Consider the following 26,135-nt stretch of genomic DNA (forward strand, 5'->3'; position numbering starts at 1 on the left):
AAGCAAGAGGGTTTGGCAGAAAGATCTTTGGTCTTCTGGCGGTATTGCCCTTTCCAGAGCACATAAATTCATTTGTCTACTAAGTCAGATGACCCATAAATTGGCAAATAAACGACGATTTAACCATTAGAGGAATCTTAGATCAAAGAAGTCTTAGATCGAAGTCACCCAGCATCAGCTACAACGACCGGTGTGCATTCCACCTTTGAGAATTATTTTGACGATTAAAAGCCTCCTCTGTTCGTTTCTTTTAAGGTTTGATACTTGTGGCCTCAGGAAGGTAAACTAGTAAACAATGTCTCGCGTGATAAAGTGGAGAACAGAACCTCCCGCCAACACATTCATGCGGCCAAGATTCTTGTGGACTTTCGGGGTGAGAAAGCATGAGTGATTTGACATCAAATTGAGTTCTCATGATCGATGTTTGAATGTGTACCTGGCTAGAGCAACATGGTGAAGGATTCCACGGCAGGAAATTGTATGGAATCGCTGCATTCCTTTTTAGACATTCAACCGGTCATTGAAGCATACAATCATCTCTGTGCTGACTTCATTATTGAAAATTAGAGAGATCTGATGATTATGAGATGTTCTGGAACGTATGGAGTGCGGTTTACCGCATGAGATAAAGATATATTCTGATTGTGGACTGTAACTTATGGATGTGATACGTGACTTATCTTTTGTCTCTTTTATGTTGCTCGAAGAGGAGTAAATAACAAGAAAGATATGGAAAAATTTCTCTTTCTAAGAACCCTGCCACGATCACATCAAAGCCAATCATCCACTCCCCTACTCATCTCTCCACCATCACAAAGTGCAAAACTGCCTACATCTCACTGGCAAAACCAAGAGCAACAACTCGCTACGTAGCAGTCTCGGTCTTCTTGAATCGCCACGGCCGAATTTTACGCTCGAAAAGCTCGTCGAGTTCAGCTGCGGAACGCCTGGTTGGGGGAAGAAGGATTGATTAGCCGAGCTTGGGCAATGATAGTAGGTGATTGAGTGAAAGAGATGCGAGGGCAGTGTATGACAGATCGGAGATGGAGTTGAAGCTAAGAAAGAAATTGACTTAAGCGAAGTATCTTGCCCAGAAGTCTCCGGAATTAGCAACCACATTCCCACAATAAACGGCAATCCCACACCAGCATAGAAGAAGCCCGATTTGAGGCCCCAGTTCCAATCGCTCGCATTGACCATGTGAGGCACTAGCTGGTTCATTCCGATGTTGGTGATTGAGATGGCGGTGGCGGCTGCACCCGACGTGTAGTGTCGGAGGCGTTGAGAGGAGATCTCGCCGATGAAACCCCAGCCTGTGGCGCCATTCATGGTGAGGCCAATGTCTGTGGTGTGAGAAAGGGAGGTTAGCTTGTTAGTGGAGTAGGAAAAGGCTTCTTAGGTTTGTTTTGGTCGAGAGGAATAACAGGGTGGCGGGGTCTGGAGGGAAGATAGGAGAGGATGGCTACTTACTCCATATGACGGCCACCAGAACAAAGATGTAATTCACAGCCGGAACTCTCGGTACGAGGCCGAGGATTCCAACGATCAGACTGGTTGCCCACATGGTAGTTGTGCCAGAGCAACTGATCATTCTGTTCCCCAGGATATCAGCAAGGAAAACAACAACGACGGCTGCCACTATCTTCACGGATAGGGTGATGTATTTGATCTGGAAAGGGTCTCCAACGCCAGCTTGTTGAAAGAAGTACGCTCCGAAGGTCGAGAAGAGAACAAGACCGGTAAACTGTTGCGAGAGGAGTTTCCAAAGAGCGAGGAGAGTACGGAAGCCATCGGTGCCGCGGAAAATTGCATACCACTTTTCGTGTTTCTGTAGTGCGGCGACTTTGGCTTCGTGCTCGGCTAGGAGCACCAGGACTTGTACTTGTTGGTCAAGGTTGAAGTCGTCGACGCCTCTGTACAGTCGACTAAGTGCCTTCTTTGCTCGAGCATGATGTCCTTGTGCTACGGCCTAGGCAGGCGATTCGGGTAGGATGGCAAAGATAACGGCCATGAGGCCGATATGGGCGAATTGCGAATACACCGGGGTCAACCAGTCATGACGGTCTTGAGTACCGAGCGACTCCATAGCTACATACGCGAAGAATGTGCCTACAGTCCACCAGAGGTTATAAGTCATCAATACCATGCCACGGACGCCGGTGGGGGCGGTTTCGGTGATGTATGCGGGGAGGGTGACTTGTATGCAGCCCAGGCCCATGCCAGCGAGCCAGTGGGGCCATGCTTGAGAGAAGCTTTCACAGATAACACTGGCTGTTAGAATGAGCCAGCATGTGAACATTGCTGCCTTGCGGCCGAACTGAGCTGATAGGAAAGGAACCGCGACGTTGGCGACGACTTGACCGACGAGTAGGATGCTCCCCCAGGCGGCTATCACGTTGGATGCGAGGACTTTCTTGCCTTTGGCATTGTTGGCGGTGCCAAATTGCTGGACGAAGCCCGTGTTGGCGAGAATACCGGCATTGAGTCTATTCACGGTATATGATCAGTGGATGGAATGATCCTGAATAGTTTTGGATACAGAGAAGCGAGGAGACACACCCTATTTGGTATCCGTCTGTACCAGCAGCGATTGCAGCAATAACGACATAAAAGGTGCACCACTTGAACTTCTTGGCCGTCTGCCACTGGGTCAATGCCTCATATCCGGTCAAGGCTTGACCTCTAGCTGCGGCATCTTGAAGGACATCTTTGGGTTGAAGTATACATCGTCGACGCCCAGGGTTCCCGTGTGAGTAATCTCATTGCCAGCTTTCTCCACAACTATCTTCTCGGCAGAGGATTTGCTCTGCTGCATGATGGAGGCAAGGATGGTACAAGACGATAGTTAATGAAGGATGATAAAATACTGGTAGTGGATGACCCTCCACTCCTGTTGGACTGTGGAGAGAAGGTTGACGTGAGGTGACTTCTCATCTTATAGACCTTGTCTTGGCTTTGATTGCTGGTAAACGCGGGGTAAAGCCAATAGCACAATAGTGGTGTTCTTGTGCAGACCATCGGTCGAATTATCCCCGTAGTAACAACTTTGGCCGGAGAATTTTCTGTTCACAGACACTTCCTCATCGACAAGTCGTCTTGGCACTCCTGATAGTATTCGAGCATATAAGAGTCGTGGGTTATGGTGAACTAGCTAGAACGTCCATGTTGTCTAGGACTTGGTGGAGAAAAGGTGCCTTTCAACAGGTTTCCCCCGGACGGCCCCAGAATGATCCACCTGTACCAAAGCACTGGAAAGACTTGCCACTCTCTGATACTTAACCTCTCCGTAAATTGGACTATACCACTTAGGGTTACGTTTCTCAAATGTGGAATAGTTAATATCAAGATCTCCGGTGTCTCTGTGATACGCAGACGCCCACTACACGAGTTGAGAACTAATACTATCCGACGCCTTGGAATCTAGCTTGGCCAGTAGGTCCAAAAGCCGAGTCAGGAAAGCTTTCGAACGTGACTTAATGGTCTCATGGTCAACTGTCTGTCCAACTTGCAGCACAAGAGTGCCAACGCGCCTGATTCTTTGGACCTAAATGATGTTGTGTCAGTTCTTAAACCTTAGGACGTAGGACGGCGTTTTTTCGACTGACCGCAGGCTCACCCTGGACTTTCAAGCAAAGAAAAGGAACTACCTGCAGATCCCGCAGGAAGTCGTGGGCAATTTCTATCTTCTTCATCGCTAAAGATATCGCATGGTCGCTGAAGCCCATGATAGAGGGCATATTAAATTCCACGCAAGATTGTAGTATGATGAGTTTCAGGCAGTGGAATGCTGATATTATGCTACATCTCTGCGCCCAAAAACAGGTTCTTTGATAAGCGCATATTGCCTCATCTTCTGAGTCAGGGCAATTGTCGGGATGCTGCAGCCATGGCGGAAGGTTGTCTAAGGATCCTATGAATGCCAGATGGGCCTCAACTAAATGACTTGGCGCGGTACTTTCTTGTGGAGTGCTGCTTGGGTCGACGGAACCATCCTGCTGAAGCTTGCCACATGTTTTGATGTCTTGGATTATGCGAGCGGACGAAACCCATAGACGAATTTTGAAATGGTTGCCGACAATGATCCGGTCTTCCAATGACCCTTGGTTGCAGCTCTTAGTGAGGTCAAGCAGGGGATTTTCATATTCCCCACGCTCAAGCAGCGACAAACCATCGCCATCAAACAGAGACTCGCTCAATAAGGGTGTCCGGGTGCCGGTAACCACAGCTGCAACGTCTGTGAGATATAACTGCCAAAAGCTAGCGCGGAGCATTTGTGACTTTCTGGGACTACGAATAGCACTCAACGCCACTTCGTCGTAAAGATGGAGCCTCCGTGCCAGAAGGGTGGCTTCGCCGTGACGATGCCATGCTGATCCAGTCTTGCCAGTTATATTCTGGAGCGCAACCGAGTGCCATTGACGAATAATCAAAGAGGATGATTCGGGAAATTCCAGATCGTAGTCTTCATAGACCCGAAGCATGTCCCTTGAGGCGTGGAGGAAGGGCATTGAGAGGAGATGCTTCTCGGGGATTAAAGACGAGGGCACCACAGATATGATAGATGCACACATAGCTGTAATAAGGGCAAACCCTTTCATAGACTCGAGCTGAATGCTCGGATTTGGGCTATACAGGGGGTTCGGTGGCGCTAGGTCGTGGTCCAGGGGCGGCAGCCCGAGCAACGAGCATGAGCTCGCAAGGTTGACTCAAAGATGACGGGGAAATTGGGGAAATGATACTGCATGAACAGATCGATGTAGCGGTGAATGCAGACCAATATCTCTTCGGGGAGAATCACAGGACTAATTGTCGCCATCAGGCGACGATGGATCTGTTCAGCATCCTCTCGGCTATGTCCAATTGGTGATGGAGGAGCAAAAGAGCCTGAGCCTGGCGAAGCAAAGGATACAAGTACTACAGCTTGCGGAGAATTGGAATTGGAATAGGGTGACACATGGTAGAGAAGCTCCGTCGGAGCAGAAAAGGGAACTGATACAGGAGCTGGAGCGAGGCTTGAGTTGGGGACTTTGCTACTTCCAACAAACGCTGTGGACTGATGATGTTCCCCATTGGCGTGGCCATGATCATGTTGATCTTTGCTGCTGCTGTTGTTGTTGTTGGGACTGCCATCTGTACTAGTCGCCAGCGAATTCCGTTCTGTAGGTATGGGCTTGATCCTTCGACGGCCCCTCTTCTGTGGTGGAATCAAACGTTGGCAGTGGAGTCCAGAGAGGCGGCAATTGGCACAGGAATCGGATCGGTCGCATTTGACCTTGCGTCGTTTACATGCATCACAGGCGGCGCCGACGGGGGTCATGTTGTGATGCAATCAATATTGACAATTGCCCGAGAATATTGCAACAGACCACCCCAACCTCCAATTATGCGGACTTGTTATCGTGTGAGGCTTGAATCATTCGGTGCATCGATATCCGAAGCAGTTTTGGGGTTTTATTGCGTTGCATTGGTCCTGAAATATATGTCCGCGGCACTCGCACTTTTGAGATAGGGAGAGGTGGGATGGGATGCGAAGTGGTTTATATAAAATTGTCCGCGGGCTCGGAGAATAGAATAGGGAAATATCCAATAGGTAGGTAAGGCGTGCTCCCCGTAATGCCCCATACTGTACAGTATCAGTGGTGTAGACAAGCGAGAAATGCTCGCTTCTTGTCTTAGGATCAATTCTCCGACCCAGGAAGGACAAAACCAAAGCAGATAGTGTCCCAATCACCGCCCGTGATGAAGGTCATATTTATTGCCTCGAGTCCCGATATGTCTGAGGTATGTGGAAGATTTTGCGACTGGAATATTGCTCACTTTTCCATTCTCTTATCATTCCCTCTCATCCCACCTTGCATCCTTCATTATGCTCAAGCCCCAGGCGAACTCCATCAGGGAACTCGTTTCCTTGGACGGACTCTGGAACTTCGCCGTTGCCTCATCACCAGATATCGATACAGAACAAGCATGGAAGAAGACAATCCCACACCACTTACAGGCGCCAGTGCCTGCCAGCTACAACGACATCTTCGCTGATCAGGCCATCCGAGACCATGTCGGATGGGTCTACTATCAGAAGCTCGTGACGATCCCCAAGTCCTGGTCGCAGGAGCGTCTCTTTCTGCACCTCGATGCTGCTACCCATAGAGGCCGTGTCTATGTCAACGATGACTTCGTGGTCGAGCACATTGGGGGATACACCCCATTCGAGGCCGAGCTCACGTCGCTGGTAAAACCAGGTAGTCGCTTCCGCTTGACTGTTGCGGTTTGCAATGAGCTTCACTGGGACACTATCCCGCCAGGGCACATTGAAGTGTTGAAGGATAGCTGACGGAAACAGATCTATCAGCACGATTTCTTTAACTATGCGGGATTAGCGCGGTCGGTGTGGCTGTTTACTGTGCCCACCACCTTCATCAGCGATATCACTCTGACTACAGACCTTACGAACGGCGGCAGCAAAGGAACCGTTGACTTCAAGATCCAGACAAATCAGCCAATTGGAGAAGGACACCGGTTTAGTGTGTCCCTGGTGGATGAGGAGGGCGAAGACGTCGCCCATGCACGAAGCCAGGAAGGGAGGCTCACTGTTGACTCGGTTATTCCATGGCAGCCCGGTGCAGCATACTTATACACGCTCCTAGTACGAATTACATCAGAAAAGAGAGCTGAAACCCCCATTCTAGATACATACGAGCTTCCCGTTGGCATACGCTCTGTCCAAGTCCTCGGCAACCAATTCCTCATCAACAACAAACCCTTCTACTTCAAAGGCTTCGGTAAACATGAGGACTCACCAATCCGCGGCCGTAGCCACGACGCCGTCTACATGGTCCACGACTTCCACCTAATGAGCTGGATAGGCGCCAACTCGTTCCGAACATCGCACTACCCGTACGCAGAAGAAGTCCTCGAGTACGCCGATCGTCACGACATCGTCGTGTTGGACGAGACTCCAGCAGTCGGACTCAACCTCGCCGTCAATGCTGGCAAGCACGGCTGGCCTGAAAGACCTAGTTTCGGCCCATGCGGACGCTATTAGAGAGCTGATTGCCAGGGATAAAAATCATCCAAGCGTCGTTATGTGGGTGGTGGCTAATGAGCCTGCGGCGGGGGAGGATGGCGCGAGAGAGTATTTTCAGCCGCTTGTGAGGTTGACTCGGGAACTGGATCGGACGCGGCCGGTGTGCTTCACGAATGAAGTGCGTGCGCCGCCTGATAAGGACAGGCTTGCGGATCTTTTCGATGTGCTGTGTCTGAATAGGTATTATGGGTGGTATACGTTTACAGGGGATTTGGTTTCTGCCAAGGACAAGCTGGAAGATGAGCTACGGGCGTGGCAGGATCGTTTTGGCAAGCCGATAATTATGAGCGAGTACGGGGTTGATACGCTGTCTGGGCTCCATAGTGTCTGTGATACGGCGTGGAGCGAGGAGGACCAGGTGCGGTATCTGGAGATGTATCATGGTGTTTTTGATAGGGTGGAGAGAGTGGTTGGGGAGCATGTGTGGAGCTTTGCGGACTTTCAGACAGTGTCGACGGCGTGGAGGGTGGATGGGAATAAGAAAGGGGTGTTTACGAGGGAGAGGAAACCGAAGGCTGCGGGGAGGTATTTGAGGGAGAGGTGGACTGAGCAGGGGAAGCCGGCGGCGAGGAAGAAGAGGCTTGGAGAGTCTGAAGTTGCATTGCCGGAGGAGTCTACTACGAGCTCTGTGGTAAGTGCTGGTAGTGAGTAATGAGAGACTTTCTGGTAGTAGACGAGTCGCTTTTACTGGCTTCGCGATGGATTCTGAAATGCAGACACTAGATTTCTGGCAAAGAGATGAAACTCTTACTATTCAATATCATCTCTCATGACCATTAGCGTGTTGATGGCATATAGAAACTCAGCGGGTTGGCATGTACTGTTTAGTCGTAAACTCTGATCGGAAATCGGTTTGTTCTCTCCACTTCTCTTCATCCACAAGCTGACAGGTCAACGAAGGGTGGGGCTTATTTCGAACAGGCTCGTCATCCGCGAGCGAGCCATGGGTGATCATGAAAGTAGAGAGCTGGAGCCGTGTGAGGGATTATCAGATTCTAGATTCCCAGAAACCGTACTCGCTAAGCTGAATACGATATGCGGGCTGAACAATTTGTGGGGATATCAATGTAAGGGATCTCACAGGAGATCCGCGGAAAAACGATAAACAACCAGGGAGCTATGCCGCGGATAAATAGCGACCCAACCATGTTTGAACAACAGTTTTCCCATGGGGGCACGCCACACCCGAAAGAACGGTAAACACCCCACACTTAGATTGGTAGACCGACTGATTGGTAGGACGGTTTTTTCCCTCTTCCTATCCCTACATACATTGCCTGGAGGTTCTTGGACAGAGGTGGGATGAATCTTGGCACGCGGGGTAGCTCAGTATTGGGGTATATAGAGCGAGCAATAAGCGAGACCACTTCGCGGGAACTAAGTATCTTTATATAAACATAAGCAAGCCCAATGGATTGGCGTCTTCTTGTTTTCTTGTTTTCATATCTTAAAATTACATCCAACAAATCTTATCCCCACAGTATCGGTATCAAATATGGAGGCCAAGGGGATAGACGCTGCGACCATCAAGGACCAGTCCGAAGTCATTCGCCTGCTTGAGCTTGATACCTCGCCATGGTATCAGAAGCCAAATCTGCGAGCCTTGTATTTCTGTCTCATTCCTGCCGCTCTAGGTGTTGAAATGACTACCGGATACGATGGCTCAGTCTTAAATGGTCTGCAGGCCGTGTCTCACTGGCAAGATTGTAAGTGGAATCCGTTGTAATGATGGTGAGACTGGGCTCACAAATTGGGGCAGTTTTCGGACATCCTACTGGTACACGTCTGGGCGTCTTGAATGCATCATACAATCTGGGTGGCTTGATCAGTCTACCTCTTGTGCCTTGGGTTAATGATAGATTCGGAAGACGGAATAGTATCGCTCTAGGATCCATCATACTGATGTGCGGAGTCGTTGTGCAATCTGCGGCTCAGAACTGTAAGTCTGCAATTTAACTCCCTTTACTAGTTACCACCAGCTCACAACTGGGTTTTCGTAGACAACATGTTCTTGGCTGCGCGTTTCCTCTTGGGTACAGGTATACCGTTCGCTGTCTCGGGTGCAGCGCAACTTCTCGCCGAGTTGACATATCCGAAAGAGCGGGCTGTCGTCACGGGCTTGTTTAATGTATCCTGGTTCGTCGGCGCTATTCTCGCTGCAGGTGTTACTCTTGGAACATACTCGATCCCCAACGACTGGTCCTGGCGCATCCCTTCCATCCTGCAGGCTGCTCCTTCCATGCTACAACTTGTTTTTATCTATTGGGTGCCAGAGTCACCTCGTTGGCTCATTTCCAAGGATAGAGATGCCGAAGCTTTTGAGATCTTGGTCAAGTATCATGGGGAGGGTGACCGAAATAACGCATTTGTCCAGGCTGAGTTTGTTGAGATACAAACCCAGTTGCGGCTAGAAAAGTTGAGCTCTCAGAGAAAGTGGATCGAGTTACTCCAGACGCCCGGTAATCGAAAACGAGTCCTGATTGTGATGTGTCTTGGTATCTTCGCACAGTGGTCTGGAAATGGCTTGATTTCGTGAGTCCGCGATTCCTTGCACGACACCAAGTATTACCATTCAGTCTGACCCTCACTACCACAGTTATTACCTAGCCAAAGTCTTACAGACAGTCGGTATCAAGGATAAAAGAACTCAAAACATCATCAACTTGTCTCTCTCGGTAAGTTTTTGGCTAATATAAGGCCAAGTGTTAAACAGGCTAATCTTTTATTGTAGTGCTGGAATTTGATCACTGCCACCTGCGCCGCATTTGCAACAAAGATCCTTCGCCGTCGTGTCCAGTATCTCACGTCCTTTGTCAGCATTACTGTCATCTTTAGTATCATCACAGCTCTCAGCGCTACGTTCGCCAAGACCGGAGGGAACGCCGTCGCCACAGGCGTGATTGCCTTCATCTTCATCTTCAACGCCTTCTTTAACATCATGCAGCCTCTAATGTACATTTACGCCACTGAGATCTTCCCCTTCATCTACCGTGCCAAGGGTCTTGCTATTCTGCAGTTTTTCAACAGGGGCAGTACTGCCTTCAACACATTCGTGAACCCTATCGGGCTCGACAGCCTCAAGTGGAAGTATTACTTGTTCTACGCTGTATGTTTCACTCTCCATCTTGTATCTATACTCAATAAGTCAAATCGCTCACATCGATACCTAGGTATGGTTGGTTTGTGAGACTGGCATCGTCTATGTTCTTTATCCCGAGACCAAGGGTCCCTCTCTTGAAGAAGTTGCTATGGGTACGCTGCTCAAATCTCTCTTCTCCTAGACCTTGTGAACCTTGCTAATCTCCCAACTTAGTGTTCGACGGCGAGAGGGCTTCCAAGAAGGTTATGAATGAAGATCAGGACGATGATGTCAAAGCCACCGAAATGAAGCCAACTGTGCATGAGCTGAAATAGTAGATTGTGTCTTTCTTCGTCTGACTGAGGTACTGGGTCTTGAGGATGCCTCGAATGAGTAAATCGGGCCAAGTTTCTGTCGGAATTCAGTTTTTGTCGTAAACTGCACGCTTTAGGGCTATGATCAGATAGATATAAAGATATTTGTAATTTCCAATCTATACTTAATAGTCGGTTCCCCTCTGTGAAGCTGCGGGCACTCGCTTACAAGTCCCCGAAGGTTGAAAGGGGAACCGACTATTATGTCTGATCAATTTAAGCAGCCATAACTAAGTTTAACCAAGCCAGAGTAATCCAATTGGTTTTGGGATTATACAAACATTCAACTTCTGGAAAGCTTACACACTAAATGAACATGCTATTCGAGTGTAACCAGGAATTTTCGTAGAAAGCCAAGGAGCGAACATGTCTTCCGAAACATTATGAAGATCACCAACACCAGTTTCCATTTGCGTTGGAGCTTCTATGCTACCGACGAATAAAGACAGCACCTCCAAGTAGCCAACGCAATTCTATACTGAAGGTATTCATGTTCAAGGAACATTCAGTGTTCTGCCCAAGGCGGTGAGATGTGGCTCTCAGCGTGAACCGCAACATCAACATTAACTTCACGAAGACATATAATAAGCCATACGTGCGAAAGGTTTCTCCGGCAATGTTCAAATTGCTGTCATGCAAGCACATCTTCCGCCAATCGCTCACTCACAGCTATGAAACGCATTTCCCCATTGTGGGACCCCGGACTTCTTTGAATTTACAGCTCTTTCGGCACAATACGTCGTTTGCGATTCGTGCTACGAGAGAAGATGGGTCCGGTATGTACCTGCTAGATTGACTGTCACGTATTTGCTGATTTCCACAGTGGAGGACATTCCAGAGGCGGATCTTTACAGATATACTAGACATCGCTGGGTGTACGTGTGTGATGATCAGGTTCCCGGGCCATGTGTGCTGACTGGCCAGATACAACGAAGCATATAATCTTTCGCAGCGATATCTCAAGTTCGACCTACAGGAGCTTGTTCGCGTTGCAGTCACTGCCATGTCTGAACATGGTGCCCATCACTGTAGGTACCTTACCTACCTATCCTATTGCGACTATTCAATCACGTGATAAAATACCAACTGAGTATTTGTAGGTATAGAAGTACTTAAATGCAAGGAAGGCATGAATAACAAGGCGTTCCTACTGACAATGGACAATGGCTCCGTGGTATTTGCAAAGCTACCGCATTTATGTGCAGGACCTGCCTTTTACACCACAGCCTCAGAAGTTGCCACCCGTACTTTCGTAAGCGTTTTCGTGTCAAATATTGGTCTCTTATTGCTAACATTCTTACAGTTGCGTGATGTCCTAGATATCCCAAATCCTCGTATAATTACCTGGTCGGCTGTAAAGGACAATCCGGTCGGGGCAGAGTATATACTAGAGCAGAGAGCCCAAGGGGAACCTTTATGGTCACTTTGGCAAGATTGGGATAGACTACCAATAATAGCTCGTTTTGGGATTATAAGGCAAATTGTTGAGATCGAACGTAGGCTTACAGACATACCTTTCAAGGATTGCGGTTGCATCTACTTCAAAGCAGATGTTCCTTATGGCGAGCCCTTGCAAGTAACAGGGATGAAATCACCCTCGACTCTGCAACAATTCCGCATGGGCCCGTTGGTAGCTGCGGATTTCTGGGAGAAAGAAAAGGCTACAATTGAATTGAATAGGGGACCTTGTAAGTAACTTACCCATTATACATACTACCATACTAATGCTCACAGTTCTCGGAGCCCTCGAGTTGATTAGAAACAAGGGGTTGAGCGAGATGCATGTTCTTAAGCAGCACGGCAATCCCCGACTGAATTATGCTCGCTCGCATGTGGAGCCTGAACACCCTGAAGAGATGCTGGAGCTCCTGGACAAGTATCTCAAGCTCACTCCGGCTATGGTTCCACCGTCTTTTCCAGATATTAATGCCTCCACTCTGTGGCATCCCGACCTCCATCTTGATAATATATTTATTGATCCCAACACCCTCCAGGTCACTAGTATAATCGACTGGCAATCAACCACAGCAGCTCCCTTGTTCCACCAGTGTGGTGTGCCGAAAATGGTGCGACACCGAGAACCAGTCTCACTGGATCTTTCCAATTTTCCCAAGCTGTGCGATGATTTCGAGGATTTAGATCAGGACGGAAAGGAGTATGCTGCAAAAATGCATAAAAGTGAGCACCTACATCAGTACTACCTTAGGATAACGAGGGAGAACAATCCAAGGCACTGGACTGCTCTACAGTTATATGACGAGATACGAGTCCAACCCGCGAAGATTGTGCAACAGGTGTGGGAAACCAATAACGTCTTTTTCTTACGACGAGCGCTCATGCGGATTGCTGCTAATTGGGAGGAGCTTGCACCGGGCACTGGCCCATGCCCAGTAATTTTTAGTGACGAAGAGTCTACTCTTTACAACGAAGAGGTAGAAAAGAGGGAATTTGTCTCTGGTACACTTGACCTCTTTCAGAAGAATTATGGGTTAAATTCTGAAGGGACAGTTAAAACTGGGAGATATGGTGAGATGCAGGCTGAGCTGAAGCGATTAAAGGATTTCTGCTTGGAAGCCGCGGAAGACGATGAGGAAAGGTTAAACGTTGAGAGACTTTGGCCGTACCAAGACACCGTGGTTCCCTAGGTATCATTCGTTTGGGCTCTCCGCCGCCCAGCTGTGTCTCGACGATCTGCAATCACTATGGATTCTGAAGCATGAAAAGTCGTGCTCAATCTGCCCAAATTGGTAGATGGTGGCAAATCGTAGAATGATTGGTCCTGTTATCCCCACCAGAGGAACAAACAAACACTAGTATGGCTAAAATTGCCTTCGAGAGCTAGTCTCGCTAAGACTGGGAATCAATTGTTGCTCCAGTCGTTTTAAATGTAAAGTAGATTATATTTGAGAGCACAAGAATTGGGATTGTGCAAAGGGTACAACATTTGATAATGGATAGAACAATTTCACAAAACAAGAGATCGCCGCTGAGAATTCGGTCATGCAGCAGACGGAAGTGATTCAGCTGTGTCACGTGATCTAATCGTGCTTCTACTTACCTTGTGCAAGGCTGCCGAATATTCGTCTTGGAACGTTCTGGTTTTGGATACAACGACCACGATCTTGTATTTTTCCACTGCAAGCTTAACAGTCATTCAAACCCTTGGGATTCGATTGCGATGATGGACATCTATCCTTATCAATATCTCCCGCTAGAGAATGCAAGAACCATTCGTTTGATTGTTCTCTCTCCAGCAAAAACCACAGATCAGCCTCTCGAATGCATCATCTTTCATGCTTCCTTGGACAATCCGCCTCCCTACGCCTCACTATCCTATGAATGGAAAGGCGAGGAGCCGCAAGAACCGATGGCTTGCAATGATGGATCAACAATACTTATTACACCGAACTGCTACGCAAGTCTAGTAAGGCTACGGCCTAAGAAATTTTTTCAGATACTATGGGTTGATGCAATTTGCATAAATCAGGCAGACCTTCAGGAACGTAACTCCCAGGTCTCCATAATGATCGACATATACAAGTCTTCTGCACAGACATTTGTCTGGTTGGGTGAGGGAGACGCAGAGAGCGACGTTGCACTCCAGTTTTCGAGGAGAGTCGCTTTCATCCGTCGCCACAGACGATTGCAGAAGTTCTTGCCCAAAAATGGTATCTTGTCGTGGAACATGTTAGGCACCGGTAAGTGCTCTATATCCTCTTCACAACCAACACGTGGTCTAATGTAGAGCAAGGCTGTACCCCGGAAGCACTTTCCTCTCTTGCTAGTCGGTCTTATTGGTCCAGACTGTGGACGATCCAGCAATTTACGGCGTCAGCTCCTATTATTTTTTGCGGTTCTGCGAAGCCGACGTCTGGCGTGGCTACTCTTGAAGCTATTGACGAGATTTCTAGAGCTCAGCCATGGGAAGATTCTTGGCCCCAGTTCAAAGGACGACTTCATAGAAGATACGTCGGATTCAACGAAGAAATAGATGGCATACCTCTTTTGTCAAGTCAGTATGTCCACTTGTCGCGCATGTCCTCCTCGGATGAACGAGATAAGGTTTTTGCTTTGAAAGGCCTTTTCCGAAATGCATTGAAGGATCTTGTAATTGACTACAACAAACCCACCTGTGATATCTATGCCGAAGCTACAAGGATCACTATTATCAATGAGAAGTCTCTCGCAATTTTACAATTCGTGGCACATTCAGAAGGCGAAGTGCGTTTCCCTTCTTGGGCGGTGGACTGGAACTTCAAGCATTCATACGCTTTGGCACATCAGGAGTCTTCACCAAGATCCCATGGCGTCTTTCGATTTTCTGTTGATGGTAAAAAGCTACACTTAGTCGGCAGAATTGTCGGAGAGATCTCCAGAGATATCAGTGACTATTTCAAGCCAACAGCGATGAAGTTTGTTTTCAAGATTCTCCAATTGACTTACAGTCTCGCAACTGGTTATGCATGAGAAATATCTACAGGCTCTACAGGAAAACCACTTTCTCGATTTATCCAGAGTTCAGGAACTATTTCCAGGCAGTAGTAAAGTTCCTTGATCCAGATAATAAGTACAATATGGCCACCGATTACATTATCACCGGTATCTGTCAAGATGACGCACACGCTACTCATTCAGCGATCGGAGAAGAGACTCCATTTCTCACCAAGTTGAACGGTACGGTGCTGTTTATGAATTCAGAAGGGTAATTTGGTGTGTCTCGGAGAGACGGCATCCAACACGGTGACAAGATCGCTCTGATATCAGGCTTCAATACGTCCGTTATATTGCGACAGGTAGATGGTGTATATGTGTTTATCAGCACTTGTATTGTATCTGGGCTTGTTGGAGGAGCATTGTCTTCAGATGACCAATTCGGACTCAAAGAGTTTGAAATAATCTGACAGAAGTTTTAATGGCAAAATACCCATATCATTTAATTGGACTGTCTACATGTCGTCGATATCCCTACTACAAACGCCGACACCACCCCCTCGTCCCAATCTCCCCTCTCCCCCTTACCTACTGCCTACTACCTCCTTTATTGGGTGCGACACAATTCAAGTAGGATAAAAAGAAAGTGATGATTCCTGTACAGACTATTAAGGTTTTAGAGCGAGACCCTTATAAAATACCGAGGTTCTAAAGCGAACTGCACAGGCAAAATTTATGGTGTCTGAGTAAGAAGTGGAGTCAAAAGTATGGTATCTCAGTAAAAATAAGGAAAAACTATGGCATTTGAGTAAATAGCTGTTAAAAAAGCGAATGAATGTCTGGAGAGTACAGAACAATGCCAGAATGCACAGCTCCCTCAACAGAGTTGGGACGTGGTCTGATGATGTATTTTGAAGCCATACCGTGTACTGGCATTAGTACATCTCTGTCATCCACTTACTAAACATTGTCAGCTAGGGATAAAAATAAGTCATTTCACTCAACATACCTCCTCGGCAAAAGTGGCGCCAGGATAGAAGCAGGAGATTTCGGTACCATCAGTGACACATCCAATATCCAACTTGAAGCCAGTCCCAAAAGCTTCAATATCAGCGGCAGTATAGGTACAGTAAATGCCCTCCGGGGCTTGCTCGCATTGTGAATCGAGTTCAGCACGCTTCTTGAAGCTGCTATCGCGCAACTTGGGGGCCATGGCCCAGTACTCTGCACGCTTCTTGAAGCTGCTATCGCGCACCTTGCGAGCCATAGCCCAGTACTCTGCACGGGGTAACATCTGAACCGTTTTCGCAACCTTAGGCTGATTAGTTTGTCTATCCAATCTCTAGTCGAATTTCCTGTACATACAATTGTGTTGAGAGGAATTGCAAGGCTGCTGGCAGCTAGAATAGCAACGGCAATGGTGTTGGTGAATAGCATGTTTGCTGATGACGATAGGTCGAGAGTTGATTGAGATAAAGTGTGTGTGGTAGGGTAAGAGTGAAGTTGGAATGATTCGAGTCTGAGGAATACAAGTGACTGCTCTAGCATGGGAACTGTTGGTCTTTATATATGTTGAAATCTGCATTGGACTCTTACTCCACGAAGACAGCTCCCTCTAGCAGTATAGCTTTGCAGAAGGGTTGTTGATGGTTCGCATTGTGCTGTACACCAATGATCAATCTCCCGCGCCTCCAGAGCTGTTGCCTGAAATCATCAGGTCCTGTTTACAAGGTACTTCAAGTGTCTTCCAATCAAGAGAACAAGCTCGGGACCAGACATTTACCTCTAGAGGTTTTCCTTTGCGGGGGCAGTAGTTGGAAGGTTTGGAGTTTCCTTCACGCCAACAATCAATTACCCAATCCGTTCCGAACCTGAATCTAGAACACATTAAATCGCGTTTACAAGGTTTCTTTCAATATCATTCTATCAAGGTGAATAGCTCGGGATTACATAGCTTCGAACATAGCGCGGCAACCCGACCATTTAAAATGCCAATGAGAGCCATCGGCTCGGGATTAGACCACTTAGTATATAACGCGGCATTATGACCATAAAGAACACCAATGACAACCACCGGCTCGGGATCAAAAATCACTACCATTTCGCTCGTATCTATGATCCCATGTTCTACGTGCTCGAGGCTTGCTCAAGTGCTTACTTGTGCCTCAATGCCTATACAGTCTTGTCAGTTCAATAGCCAGCCTCGAAGTCATGTCGCTCGAAGTCGGGGTGATGTTTATACGTGCTTACGGTACTGATAACCGCTTACAGAGTTCCGTCAACTTTAGAAGCCGCTAGACTGATGTCCAAAGTCCACCCATAGATACTCACAAACAGGAATCAACCTTCCTCACCCCCCCATGAATGAATACTTATCTGTGTGCCAAGAATTAAGCTGAAAATTGATCTTGTGTTCATGATAGATGGTAGAGAGAAGTACTATATGAGTGCGGCACGTTGCATATGTGAGATTGTCAGCCGGAGTTGAGATTGTCGTCTGACTCCGGGCTCCACATTCAAGAACTATAGGTCCACAGCGTTTTGAAAGTTTTTAGGGTACCTCGGTGGACTCTTGAAGTTGGAAGTCAAGTACAAGGGGCCCTCAAAAGGTTACCTGGACTCCATTGTGCCATATCAATCTCAAGGGTCTCTTTCGAGTCTTCTTGCATTCGAATGCTCAATTTCTCACCTAGCACACATTTCGCATTCTTCATCGTCCCTTCAATTTTCTCCGCTCTTCAATCTCGAATCGCTCATTAATATTCAAAATGCCAACATACAAGGACTATGATAGACTTTCTAAAGACTCTGAAGAGGGGAGTTCCTTCCTCGACGACAATGGTTCTGAGGGCGAAGGTGCAAGATCACGATCGGTGACAAGCTTCAGAACCTCGTACATCATGCAAGGTCTTATCACAATCACCGCACTTCTTGTAGGAGGCGTCATTGGATACAACCTACAGTTTGTTTCGTCCGGAAGCGGACTTGCCTTTGCAGACATTTCACGACTTGAAATATGTAAGAAACCACTACCTCGAGCTTGTTACCCAGACTAACATTACCCAGACGACGAAGTGGCCTTTCCCCCAATCTCACAACGATTTAATGGATCGCTGTTCAAACGCAGTGCATTCAGCGGACCACCCTCGCCCGCAATGGACCAGTCCTGGGATCGTTACACCGAAATAGGGAGCGGTATGTTGTTCAAAGAGAATTCGAGGTCTGCTTCTTTATTTTCGAGCATTGTTACTGACTTGTATCTGGGGTAGTTTCGATGCCAGGTTACCAGCCATTGCTAAATGTTTCGACGGAGGATGCCCTTAGATCCACTGGCTGGCCCCTGGAGACAGTAGTCCATCTCAACGAGACGCAAAACATGGGATACATGGCTAGTGTGGCAATGTTTCACCAAACCCATTGCCTGGTAAGATTGAATATTTTGAGTTTCGTGAGCTTGGAGGATAGACACTAATCATTTCGACAAGTAGAATATGCTTCGCAAGTTCATCTACCTCGATTATTATCAAGAATCTGAACCACGCTGGTTCAACCAACCTTTACTGCGCGCTCATGCGGGTAAGACAGTAGATTTCAATGTTCGAGATTGGCATGGGTGCTAACCAGCGCTAGATCACTGTGTTGATATGTTACGTCAATCCATCATGTGCCATGGTGATACGTCTTTGATCATATACCATTGGGTCGATGGCTACTCAGATCCAATTCCAGACTTCAGCACCATGGTACGTTCTTGGTCAAATGTCAATCCAACTCTCGATCTTTGCTGTCACATGGATGTTTATTAACATGGTTTCATTAGCATACTTGTCGAGATCCAGAGGTCATATTGGAATGGATGAGATCTAGCCAGGTTATGCTTGAAAATGCGGTTTCCAAGCATGGGGAGAAGGGACTGCCAGAATTATTTTGACAACACGAAGTATATCAGTTGCGAGCATCTGGTCGGGAGGTGAGGTGCAAAGAAGAGTTTGAAGGGTCATAGCACACTGGTAGGAGAGGGTAACTTCTAAATCATTTAATCGTTGTACCAACTACCAAAATACCGTCATGTGCACCCCCAATAACCTCGTGGCTATCAATTCCTGTATTGCCATAACACCCAATAAGATCTGTTGTTTTGCCATCCGGCAGTAACTTTATGATGTCTGTTAAATCATTCTGTTATCATTGCACTGCACTCATTAATTTGTGATTCAAAAAAATATGCCGACGCCTTTGTATGGTAGCGAGTCAACTCGTCACCTGCTACCTTTTGCTTGGTAATGTACGTGTGCTGCCACAACTTTTTTGTCTGGCTTGAAAATCTCACATGTCCTTGCTCGCAGGTTAACTGTAAGGCTTGTTGAATGCTAAGATGAGCTGCTATTGCACTGTATGACCTTACTGCTTACCAGTTCTGGGCTTGCAAAAAAAGAACATAGGATCGACAGAAAAGTTGCATTTGGCAGTACAGTATAGCTTTGCAGCACCTGAAGTACCACTTCACCTCATCTCTTCTGCTGCACCCAACGAAGCTCTTTTCGGTCATTCAACTGAAGTTAAGCAGCACCGGCCAACAAGGATATAACGTACTCAAACGTAAACCAGCTCCGCCTTGGCCTACTCCGTTTCTTCCACGACTCAAATTGAACTATCCGTTACCTCCTTCAGCTCGTCGGGATCTCCCTCTTATTTATAGCATCTATTCGCAAGCTGCTTGGATATTCTCTTGGAATGAGGCGGATGAGGATTCATTTCTGGCGTGGAAAGGGAGAGATTCACAAGTGTCAGCGTTGTGGTTGATTTCGCGGGAGAGGGGTGACTCGGGTGAGGATGGGAAAGTTTTGCATATATAAAGTAGCTTTCTGATTGTGAGAGAAGTAGTCATTGATTCAAACACCCTCGGGATCACAGAAAATGGAATTGGGGCAGAGATCTAGTAGGCTAGTTTGAATTTGAGTAGAGATCCTCGCTGAGATGAGTTTTAAGACAAACATAATAGTTGTTGGAAGGGTGACTAGGCGTTGAAATGTTTCAAGCGAAACATAACGTGACTGCCTGCAAAGAGAATTAGAGAGGTTGAAAAGTTGACAGCATATTTCGACATGACGGCAGTACCATCCGAGCTTCTGCAGAACGCAAGCCCTGCCGCTCTTCATGCTCTCTTAACATGAAGCAGAGTACCAAATCTTCATATCTGTAGCGCGAAAGAACGTATAGCGCGCGAAGTCACGACTACAGATCATCGAGAGAGACGAATGACGTAGCGACCATGAACATATGATTGAATAGCTCACGAAAGACGCGGGCGTTGCTGGATCGCTTCCAAGGTTGGTCTTTATACCTTCTTTGGAGAGAGATCTCTACTTGACGCCTGAGTGATTGATTGATGTTCTTGAGCTTGTTCGTAATCAAAATTCACTTGGTTGAGCAATGGTCTCCAATCCAGGAGCTGGGATGGAGTTCTCGATTCAATATAGCCACGAAAACGTTGAGATATTCCGTTTCTTGCCTAGCTTTGCTTCAACCTGCAAGCTCTGTCACTATAAATTCTTACGCCGAACGGACCCTTTTTTCTTCATCAAGACCGAAGAGTTCGGGAAGACTATAAACGAGGGATCTTGAGATTCTGGCTGTCGTAGTAGAGAAGTTTGAAAGATACTGTCGTGCTTTTGAAGAAAAGTATTAGAGTGGTTTACTTGTAAGACAGAATTTCTTCCTAAACTTCCTTGTGAGGCGTGAGGTGAGAAGGTAAAGCCCAAACTTTGGGTAGGAAATGTAACTGACAGCGATCTAGCTCCTGACAACAGACAAAAGAAAGAAAAATGATTACAGCTATTGCCAACTTGCATATCTCTCTCTGAGCCTGTTCACTACGCAGAAAGTACAGTAAACCACCAAATTTGAATAGAATATAAGGATGAATGAGATCTTAACAGAAAAATTTCTCCACTCAAACTAGACTAAAGTCAATTGTTTCACATGGCCGTTACATACATACATTGCCATTCCACAGGTTCTTGATCAGACGTTGACGGTTGACTCCAGAACTCCGAACTTGGGCATGTGGATGGGGAAGGAGGAGGGTTTATATAAGACTTGCCTACCTACCTATGTATCACTGACTTACTCAGTGACCCACCCACCCTCCAATTCCATTCCCCTGTCGTTGATAAATCGGTAAATTCATCAATTCACTCACTCACCTACCTACTCACTCTGCTCTTTCTGAACGTGAAAGAACTTTCAACCACCATTCCACCAAGTTCCAAAATCCAGATTAGTAACACATACGTAAATACAAGTATGCATTCATTGAACACTAGACATTGCATATCGAATATTGAATATTATATACAATTCGAAGGTTGGGCTGTGAGTGTGTTGACGTTTTAATGAGTGAGTTGGCGTTTTAATGAGTGAGTGAGTGAGTGAGAGTGTGCATTACGGCAATTCGCCTTGGAAAAAAATTCAGAAGGGGAGGAAGGTTGGACGTTGGAGGTTGAAGGTGTTTGTAGGGCTGATGTCGGATGTTGATGGTCGCTGAGATGAGGTATGGGATATGGGATATGGGATATGAGATTTGAGAGGGGAGAAAGGAAAGAGGCAGGAAGGGGGGAAGGAAGGAAGGGAAGTCTAAACTATGTATTCGCTACCTACCACCCATCAACCATACATTCTAACCAGTTTCTACGACTTCCCGTCAAATCACTCTAAAAACCCCCTGATCATCTACACTACACCTCTCCCTCCCCCTCATCATCTCTATCTCCATCCTCATCATCTCCATCCTCCTCATCATCATCCTCCTCATCCTCATCATTCTGCCCTTCATCCTCATCTGCTTCAAGACCGTAGCTCTCTTGGAAGCTGGAGAGGGGTTGGACTTGTGTTTTGAAGCCCGAGGTGGTGAAGCCTTTGACTATGCCCTGTTTTCGGTTGTTAGTTGGGGAGTGTGGAAAGTGGGGGAGTGGGGAGAGGAGAGGGGAAAGGGAGAGGAGAGATAGAGATAGAGATAGAGATAGATAAGAGGGGTGAGGGAGAGGAGAGGGGAGAGGGAGGGGAGGAGGAAAAGGGGGGAGGGGAGGGGGAGGGGAACGAAAAGAGAATAGGGTCGGGAATGAATAGAAAGAAGGAAACAAACCTCCTCCATAATCGGCGCACAAGTAACCGCCACATTCGCCTTCCCCGGCGTAAAAGCCGGCAACAACACATCTTTCATAACAGCCCGAATCTCCTCCACCGTAATATTCCTCACTGACTTCAAGATCTTCGCATCATACCCCTCCTCCAACCCCCTAATCACACTATTCACGAAATGGAACTGCCCCGCAGCAGCCATAGTAGTCTGCTCATCCGCGAGATTCATAACAATACCACTGATTGCTCCCTCTAAAGCAGCTTGTTCGAACTTCGCCGTTCCATCGATATACGATTCGAGGATTGCTTTTCCAGCTACGAAGGCACGGTACGCGTCTGGTGAGCGGTATACAGAGAACTGGATGAATCCCCCGTCTGGGTCGCGCTTGAACCAGGCTCCGTATGCGAGGCCCTTGCCGCGGATGGCTGTCCAGAGGGGGCCTTCGACTGCTTCGAGGAAGGAGATGGCGACCATGAGGGCGGGGAGGATGGGGTCTTCGGGGTCGGTGGGGCCCGTGGCGGTGGAGATGCAGAAGGAGGAGTCGATGGTGGCCATGGGGACTATGACTGCGCCGTACTTTCCTGGGTTCTGCCCGTCAGGGCTGAGGCGTTGGGAGAGTTTGACAAAGGGTAGGAGGGGCTGTGTGGTGTCGAGGGTGGAGATTAGGGTGGACCAGGCGGAGACGGGGTTGGGGAGTTTGGTGACGTCGGCGATTACGAGGGCGCGCATGTTGGGGAATGTGAAGAGGGAGGAGCGGAGGGTTTCCAGCCAGGAGAGGACGGTGGAGGGGTCTTTGGCGAGGAGTTTCTTGAGGCGCTTCATGTAGGTGGCTTTGACGAGGGTGCCGCGGGACTTGACGCTGGAGTCTTTGTCGAGGTGGATCATGGAGTCGACGGCGTAGAGCATGTTGTTTCCGTTGCGTTTGGCTTCGGGGATGTCGGCGAGGATTTTGGCCATGCCGGCTTTGAGGCGGACGGGGTCGAAGATGCTGTCGAACATCATGGTGCGGATCCATTTGATGGCTGTTTCGTACTTCTCTGGCTCGATCTGGAATTGAATTACTAGTCCCTCGGCGTCGTTGATTCGACCTGCTCCGCCCATGGAGTAACTGACTGTGTCTTGCTCGAGTTTTGTGACGACTTCTTCAAACTCTACGCGCTTTCCATCTTGCATGATTGGAGTGTTGAAGAAGTTGTCCATGAAAAGTGGGAGGAGGGGTCGATGTTCGGTTGCAACTTGGGATGTGCCCAGCAGGAGTGTCAAGTGGACGAAGTTTGTGGGAACATGTTCGAATTGGATAAATAGAGGAAGATCGGACTTTGCTTCATCGATGACCTTTTGAGCTTTGTTATCAGGCGCACCCAACTTCTTTGCAAGTCCTGATCTAGCGCTTGTTGACTCGATGAAGTGGATCGAGTCGACACCTGGAACTGGCCATTTCTGAAGAACAGATGCGGGAATTTCGACATCGTTCTTTTCAATGGCAAGCTTCAGTTTCTCTGCAAGAGCTTTGAGTCCATCTGGACCGAGCTCCTCTTTTCTCTTTGCGATTCTTGCTTCCTCGTTGCTCTTGATTCTGTCGGCCATGGCCTTTGAGGGCTTGCCAAGAATCGAGATGTGAGGGGCATCCGAGATCCATTTCTTCAGGAAATCTCGCCATTGTCCATCGGTCCACTTTTCAAGAGTATCGTATTCGGACACAGTGCCGAAATCCTTGAGAGTGGAACCATCTCTCTTGCCGAATAGGAAGTCATTGATGACACCGGAGGCATAGAAGCTGGCTGAGCTCTCGGCTTGGAACTTTACCTGTCTACGCTCACGCTTGACGCAGTCCAACATGTAGTCCATATCAAGAGGCTTTGCTGCAACTTCTTTGAGGAGTTCGAAGACTCTCTTCTCAACGAATTCAAGCTTCTCTGTCAGTACACCGCTTGGTTGCAGCCAGATGACGGTATTTGGTCTAGCATCCCAGTAGCAGCCAATGCTACTTGCAAGCTCTTCCTTCTCAACCATGATATTCTCTAAGATCGAGACCGAAGATCCAGCAAGATAAGTGAGGAGAACATTGAGAGCTGCGATGAGAACGGCGTCATTGCAGTTGGGGCCAAACATGCCAATTGAGATCTCGCCTGTTGACTCATCCTCTTCAGGGAACTCGACAGTCTCGACGAGTGTTTTGGCGATAGCAGGCGGTTGTGCAGATTCTATCCATGGACTGGCTAATGTCAGCAGAGTTCCCACTACAAAAGGGTGATGGTTGCTTACCGCTTGAAAGGAGCTGAAACCGGAGGGATGAACTCAACAATACCCTCCTCAAACTCGTCGAGAATCTGCAGAAGATGATCCTTGTCAACCTCACCTACAAGAACCAAACACAAGTTCTTTGGTTGATACATCTCCTTGTGGAAATCACGAATACGTTCAGGTGTTAGGACCCTAAGATTCTCCATCAACCCACCAGTCTCATATCTGAAGCCAACATTCTCTGGGTAGAGTAATCTTCTCGCCTTGATATCAATGATCTCTGGTCCGTTGTTCTGAGTACCTTGCATCTCAGAGTACACAACTCCGGCATCATTTCCTTCGCCATCAATGTGCCAAACCTCGGTGTAACATCCCTCATCAGTGAGTGTTGGTAGGATCACGTGCTCGAGATAGACTGGTAAGATTTGGGCAAAGCCTTCCCATCCTGCAGTGTCCAAGGTGTAAGCAGTGTGGTCAGTGGCAGTCCATGCATTGGTGTTGGAGTAGGCTCTGGAAGCAAGTTTGTCGAGAAGACCTTTGTATTGGTAGCTCTTGGATCCCATGAAAACCAGATGTTCCAGAGTGTGAGGTGATCCAGAGTCATCGAAGATCTCGGTAGCTAGAGTGAAGTAGCCACGAACTTTCGGACCTTGTTGGTTGCAGACCACAACGTGCATTCCGGTTTGCTCTGATACATATTGCGAGATGGAGACAGGTGCATAGTCTGTGTTGAACTGTTGAATAGTGCGGAAGCGAGGTTTCTTGATTTGGCTCGGCATGATGAAGGATTGGAAGGGTAGAGTGTGATTGAAATTCTTGCTGAATTGTAAGACGGAACTCCTATCAGCCGTTAGTAGTTGTATGAGTGTGCGTTCAAAGAAGAAGCGTGTTGCTATTTCTGAAGAATGAGAAAGAGCAGTTTCAAGAGAAGCGAGGAGTTATAAATATAAATACCAGACGACCCAAGCCGGGCAGCTGGGCAATGGACAAAAGAAAAGTACGTGTGCCCGGCTGTGAATAATTCTGCATCACTTAGAGCCATGATTGTGTTGCACTATGTGTACACACGCCCGGAGACATGGTGTTGTTTCTTTCACAAACAAGAGGGTGAAGGAGGCAACCAGCCACGTGACTGTACTCCAAACAGCCAAGCCAGGCGTACCTAGGTAGGTAGGTAAGGGACAAGAATGATGTATGAATGTGTTGGCATACCAGTCTGGTTCCTTGGAATAGTATGATACAAAAGCAACAAATGGTACTACCACACTAATGATAGCCAGTCGCCCAGCTGATGTGTATGGATACCACGACCCCACCATTCTCGCCCCAATATTATCAAAGCGGGAGGGGTATGGAGGTGTTGCACATGATGGAAGAGAGAAGAAGGAAAAGACGAATAGAAGTATAAATATCGCTGTGGGTCTGGGTAACATACCGGTCTTTGCGTTGCTTTAGATGCCCTGCAGCCTGCAGCCTTGCGTTGCGCTTGAATGCAAGGCGACCACACAGGTTGGCTGATATTGTCAGCTCGGCTGTGAGAAAAGTCGATATGACAGGCTGAGAATTGTGCAGATGAGTGTGTGTTTCTTCGCACCAAGGGCTTTCAAAAAATGAGGCTGTATGAGAGAATATTTTGTGAAGCAGAAGAAGGATGAAGATGGCGAGAGGAAGAGAAGATCAAGGACGAGACAACGTGATGTCAAGTCAGGTCAGCCTTCCAGGTGTTCTGTGTTGTGTTGCACGGCCCTTCCATTCCCGTCAGCTTGTGTGAAAGAGCTGTGG

The 26,135-nt window shown here is 47.6% G+C and overlaps 11 protein-coding genes across 12 annotated transcripts; 6 read left to right on the plus strand and 5 right to left on the minus strand.

Moving 5' to 3' along the window:
* Window positions 1–865: 865 nt before the first annotated feature.
* Window positions 866–2,608, minus strand: ONS95_002171 (uncharacterized protein; the record flags this gene model as incomplete). The annotated part of the gene is made up of 5 exons (XM_058495412.1): window positions 866–947; window positions 1,073–1,343; window positions 1,471–1,913; window positions 2,097–2,486; window positions 2,604–2,608. The coding sequence occupies 5 exons, from the start codon at window positions 2,606–2,608 to the stop codon at window positions 866–868; spliced, it is 1,191 nt and encodes a 396-aa protein (XP_058354140.1).
* A 771-nt stretch (window positions 2,609–3,379) lies between these two features.
* On the minus strand, window positions 3,380–4,571 carry ONS95_002172 (uncharacterized protein; the record flags this gene model as incomplete). The annotated part of the gene is made up of 2 exons (XM_058495413.1): window positions 3,380–3,544; window positions 3,606–4,571. The coding sequence occupies 2 exons, from the start codon at window positions 4,569–4,571 to the stop codon at window positions 3,380–3,382; spliced, it is 1,131 nt and encodes a 376-aa protein (XP_058354141.1).
* A 77-nt stretch (window positions 4,572–4,648) lies between these two features.
* ONS95_002173 (uncharacterized protein) lies at window positions 4,649–5,317 on the minus strand (the record flags this gene model as incomplete). Its single annotated transcript, XM_058495414.1, has 1 exon — window positions 4,649–5,317. One exon carries the CDS (start codon window positions 5,315–5,317, stop codon window positions 4,649–4,651), a length of 669 nt encoding a protein of 222 aa, XP_058354142.1.
* Window positions 5,318–5,866: 549 nt separating this feature from the next.
* ONS95_002174 (uncharacterized protein) lies at window positions 5,867–7,042 on the plus strand (the record flags this gene model as incomplete). The annotated part of the gene is made up of 2 exons (XM_058495415.1): window positions 5,867–6,265; window positions 6,341–7,042. The coding sequence occupies 2 exons, from the start codon at window positions 5,867–5,869 to the stop codon at window positions 7,040–7,042; spliced, it is 1,101 nt and encodes a 366-aa protein (XP_058354143.1).
* A 40-nt stretch (window positions 7,043–7,082) lies between these two features.
* On the plus strand, window positions 7,083–7,736 carry ONS95_002175 (uncharacterized protein; the record flags this gene model as incomplete). Its single annotated transcript, XM_058495416.1, has 1 exon — window positions 7,083–7,736. The coding sequence occupies one exon, from the start codon at window positions 7,083–7,085 to the stop codon at window positions 7,734–7,736; it is 654 nt and encodes a 217-aa protein (XP_058354144.1).
* A 366-nt stretch (window positions 7,737–8,102) lies between these two features.
* ONS95_002176 (uncharacterized protein) lies at window positions 8,103–10,628 on the plus strand. Its single transcript, XM_058495417.1, has 8 exons — window positions 8,103–8,280; window positions 8,324–8,790; window positions 8,844–9,023; window positions 9,085–9,616; window positions 9,681–9,759; window positions 9,816–10,190; window positions 10,255–10,336; window positions 10,398–10,628. Exons 2-8 carry the CDS (start codon window positions 8,580–8,582, stop codon window positions 10,496–10,498), a joined length of 1,560 nt encoding a protein of 519 aa, XP_058354145.1. The 5' UTR covers window positions 8,103–8,280; window positions 8,324–8,579; the 3' UTR covers window positions 10,499–10,628.
* A 491-nt stretch (window positions 10,629–11,119) lies between these two features.
* Window positions 11,120–13,506, plus strand: ONS95_002177 (uncharacterized protein). The gene is made up of 5 exons (XM_058495418.1): window positions 11,120–11,313; window positions 11,361–11,412; window positions 11,462–11,565; window positions 11,638–12,225; window positions 12,272–13,506. Exons 1-5 carry the CDS (start codon window positions 11,154–11,156, stop codon window positions 13,180–13,182), a joined length of 1,815 nt encoding a protein of 604 aa, XP_058354146.1. The 5' UTR covers window positions 11,120–11,153; the 3' UTR covers window positions 13,183–13,506.
* A 554-nt stretch (window positions 13,507–14,060) lies between these two features.
* On the plus strand, window positions 14,061–15,004 carry ONS95_002178 (uncharacterized protein; the record flags this gene model as incomplete). Its single annotated transcript, XM_058495419.1, has 2 exons — window positions 14,061–14,235; window positions 14,289–15,004. 2 exons carry the CDS (start codon window positions 14,061–14,063, stop codon window positions 15,002–15,004), a joined length of 891 nt encoding a protein of 296 aa, XP_058354147.1.
* Window positions 15,005–15,491: 487 nt separating this feature from the next.
* ONS95_002179 (uncharacterized protein) lies at window positions 15,492–17,325 on the minus strand. Its single transcript, XM_058495420.1, has 4 exons — window positions 16,565–17,325; window positions 16,334–16,509; window positions 15,978–16,280; window positions 15,492–15,928 (listed from the first exon to the last, which is right to left on the minus strand). The coding sequence occupies exons 2-4, from the start codon at window positions 16,403–16,405 to the stop codon at window positions 15,926–15,928; spliced, it is 378 nt and encodes a 125-aa protein (XP_058354148.1). The 5' UTR covers window positions 16,406–16,509; window positions 16,565–17,325; the 3' UTR covers window positions 15,492–15,925.
* On the plus strand, window positions 17,326–19,128 carry ONS95_002180 (uncharacterized protein). The gene is made up of 5 exons (XM_058495421.1): window positions 17,326–17,986; window positions 18,035–18,163; window positions 18,238–18,392; window positions 18,457–18,544; window positions 18,599–19,128. Exons 1-5 carry the CDS (start codon window positions 17,737–17,739, stop codon window positions 18,772–18,774), a joined length of 798 nt encoding a protein of 265 aa, XP_058354149.1. The 5' UTR covers window positions 17,326–17,736; the 3' UTR covers window positions 18,775–19,128.
* A 1,787-nt stretch (window positions 19,129–20,915) lies between these two features.
* Window positions 20,916–26,077, minus strand: ONS95_002181 (uncharacterized protein). Of its 2 annotated transcripts, none has more exons than XM_058495422.1 (4): window positions 25,566–26,077; window positions 24,375–25,193; window positions 22,113–24,324; window positions 20,916–21,897 (listed from the first exon to the last, which is right to left on the minus strand). In XM_058495422.1, the coding sequence occupies exons 1-4, from the start codon at window positions 25,784–25,786 to the stop codon at window positions 21,706–21,708; spliced, it is 3,444 nt and encodes a 1,147-aa protein (XP_058354150.1). In that variant the 5' UTR covers window positions 25,787–26,077; the 3' UTR covers window positions 20,916–21,705. The 2 variants fall into 2 exon arrangements, with proteins under 2 accessions (XP_058354150.1, XP_058354151.1); XM_058495423.1 differs by having other exon boundaries at window positions 25,308–25,786.
* Window positions 26,078–26,135: the final 58 nt, after the last annotated feature.

This window comes from Cadophora gregata (genome assembly GCF_030347475.1).
Source record: "Cadophora gregata isolate MNR1 chromosome Unknown scaffold_11, whole genome shotgun sequence".
In the NCBI taxonomy this organism is placed as follows: Eukaryota; Fungi; Ascomycota; class Leotiomycetes; order Helotiales; family Ploettnerulaceae; genus Cadophora; species Cadophora gregata.

What these genes read in the sequence shown, in the direction of transcription:
- ONS95_002176 (XM_058495417.1), top strand. Translation starts at nt 8,580, where the DNA reads ATGGAGGCCAAGGGGATAGACGCTGCGACCATCAAGGACCAGTCCGAA. An exon ending in CGTGTCTCACTGGCAAGATT is followed by an intron (nt 8,791 to 8,843) that starts GTAAGTGGAATC and finishes AAATTGGGGCAG; the next exon opens with TTTTCGGACATCCTACTGGT. An exon ending in TCTGGAAATGGCTTGATTTC is followed by an intron (nt 9,617 to 9,680) that starts GTGAGTCCGCGA and finishes TCACTACCACAG; the next exon opens with TTATTACCTAGCCAAAGTCT.
- ONS95_002177 (XM_058495418.1), top strand. Translation starts at nt 11,154, where the DNA reads ATGTTCAAATTGCTGTCATGCAAGCACATCTTCCGCCAATCGCTCACT. An exon ending in TGAACATGGTGCCCATCACT is followed by an intron (nt 11,566 to 11,637) that starts GTAGGTACCTTA and finishes GAGTATTTGTAG; the next exon opens with GTATAGAAGTACTTAAATGC. An exon ending in TGAATTGAATAGGGGACCTT is followed by an intron (nt 12,226 to 12,271) that starts GTAAGTAACTTA and finishes TAATGCTCACAG; the next exon opens with TTCTCGGAGCCCTCGAGTTG.
- ONS95_002179 (XM_058495420.1), bottom strand. Translation starts at nt 16,405, where the DNA reads ATGCTATTCACCAACACCATTGCCGTTGCTATTCTAGCTGCCAGCAGC. An exon ending in CAATTCCTCTCAACACAATT is followed by an intron (nt 16,281 to 16,333) that starts GTATGTACAGGA and finishes AATCAGCCTAAG; the next exon opens with GTTGCGAAAACGGTTCAGAT.
- ONS95_002180 (XM_058495421.1), top strand. Translation starts at nt 17,737, where the DNA reads ATGCCAACATACAAGGACTATGATAGACTTTCTAAAGACTCTGAAGAG. An exon ending in CATTTCACGACTTGAAATAT is followed by an intron (nt 17,987 to 18,034) that starts GTAAGAAACCAC and finishes AACATTACCCAG; the next exon opens with ACGACGAAGTGGCCTTTCCC. An exon ending in TTACACCGAAATAGGGAGCG is followed by an intron (nt 18,164 to 18,237) that starts GTATGTTGTTCA and finishes TATCTGGGGTAG; the next exon opens with TTTCGATGCCAGGTTACCAG.
- ONS95_002181 (XM_058495422.1), bottom strand. Translation starts at nt 25,786, where the DNA reads ATGTTACCCAGACCCACAGCGATATTTATACTTCTATTCGTCTTTTCC. An exon ending in TATTCCAAGGAACCAGACTG is followed by an intron (nt 25,194 to 25,565) that starts GTATGCCAACAC and finishes AACGGCTGATAG; the next exon opens with GAGTTCCGTCTTACAATTCA. An exon ending in GTTTCAGCTCCTTTCAAGCG is followed by an intron (nt 24,325 to 24,374) that starts GTAAGCAACCAT and finishes GACATTAGCCAG; the next exon opens with TCCATGGATAGAATCTGCAC.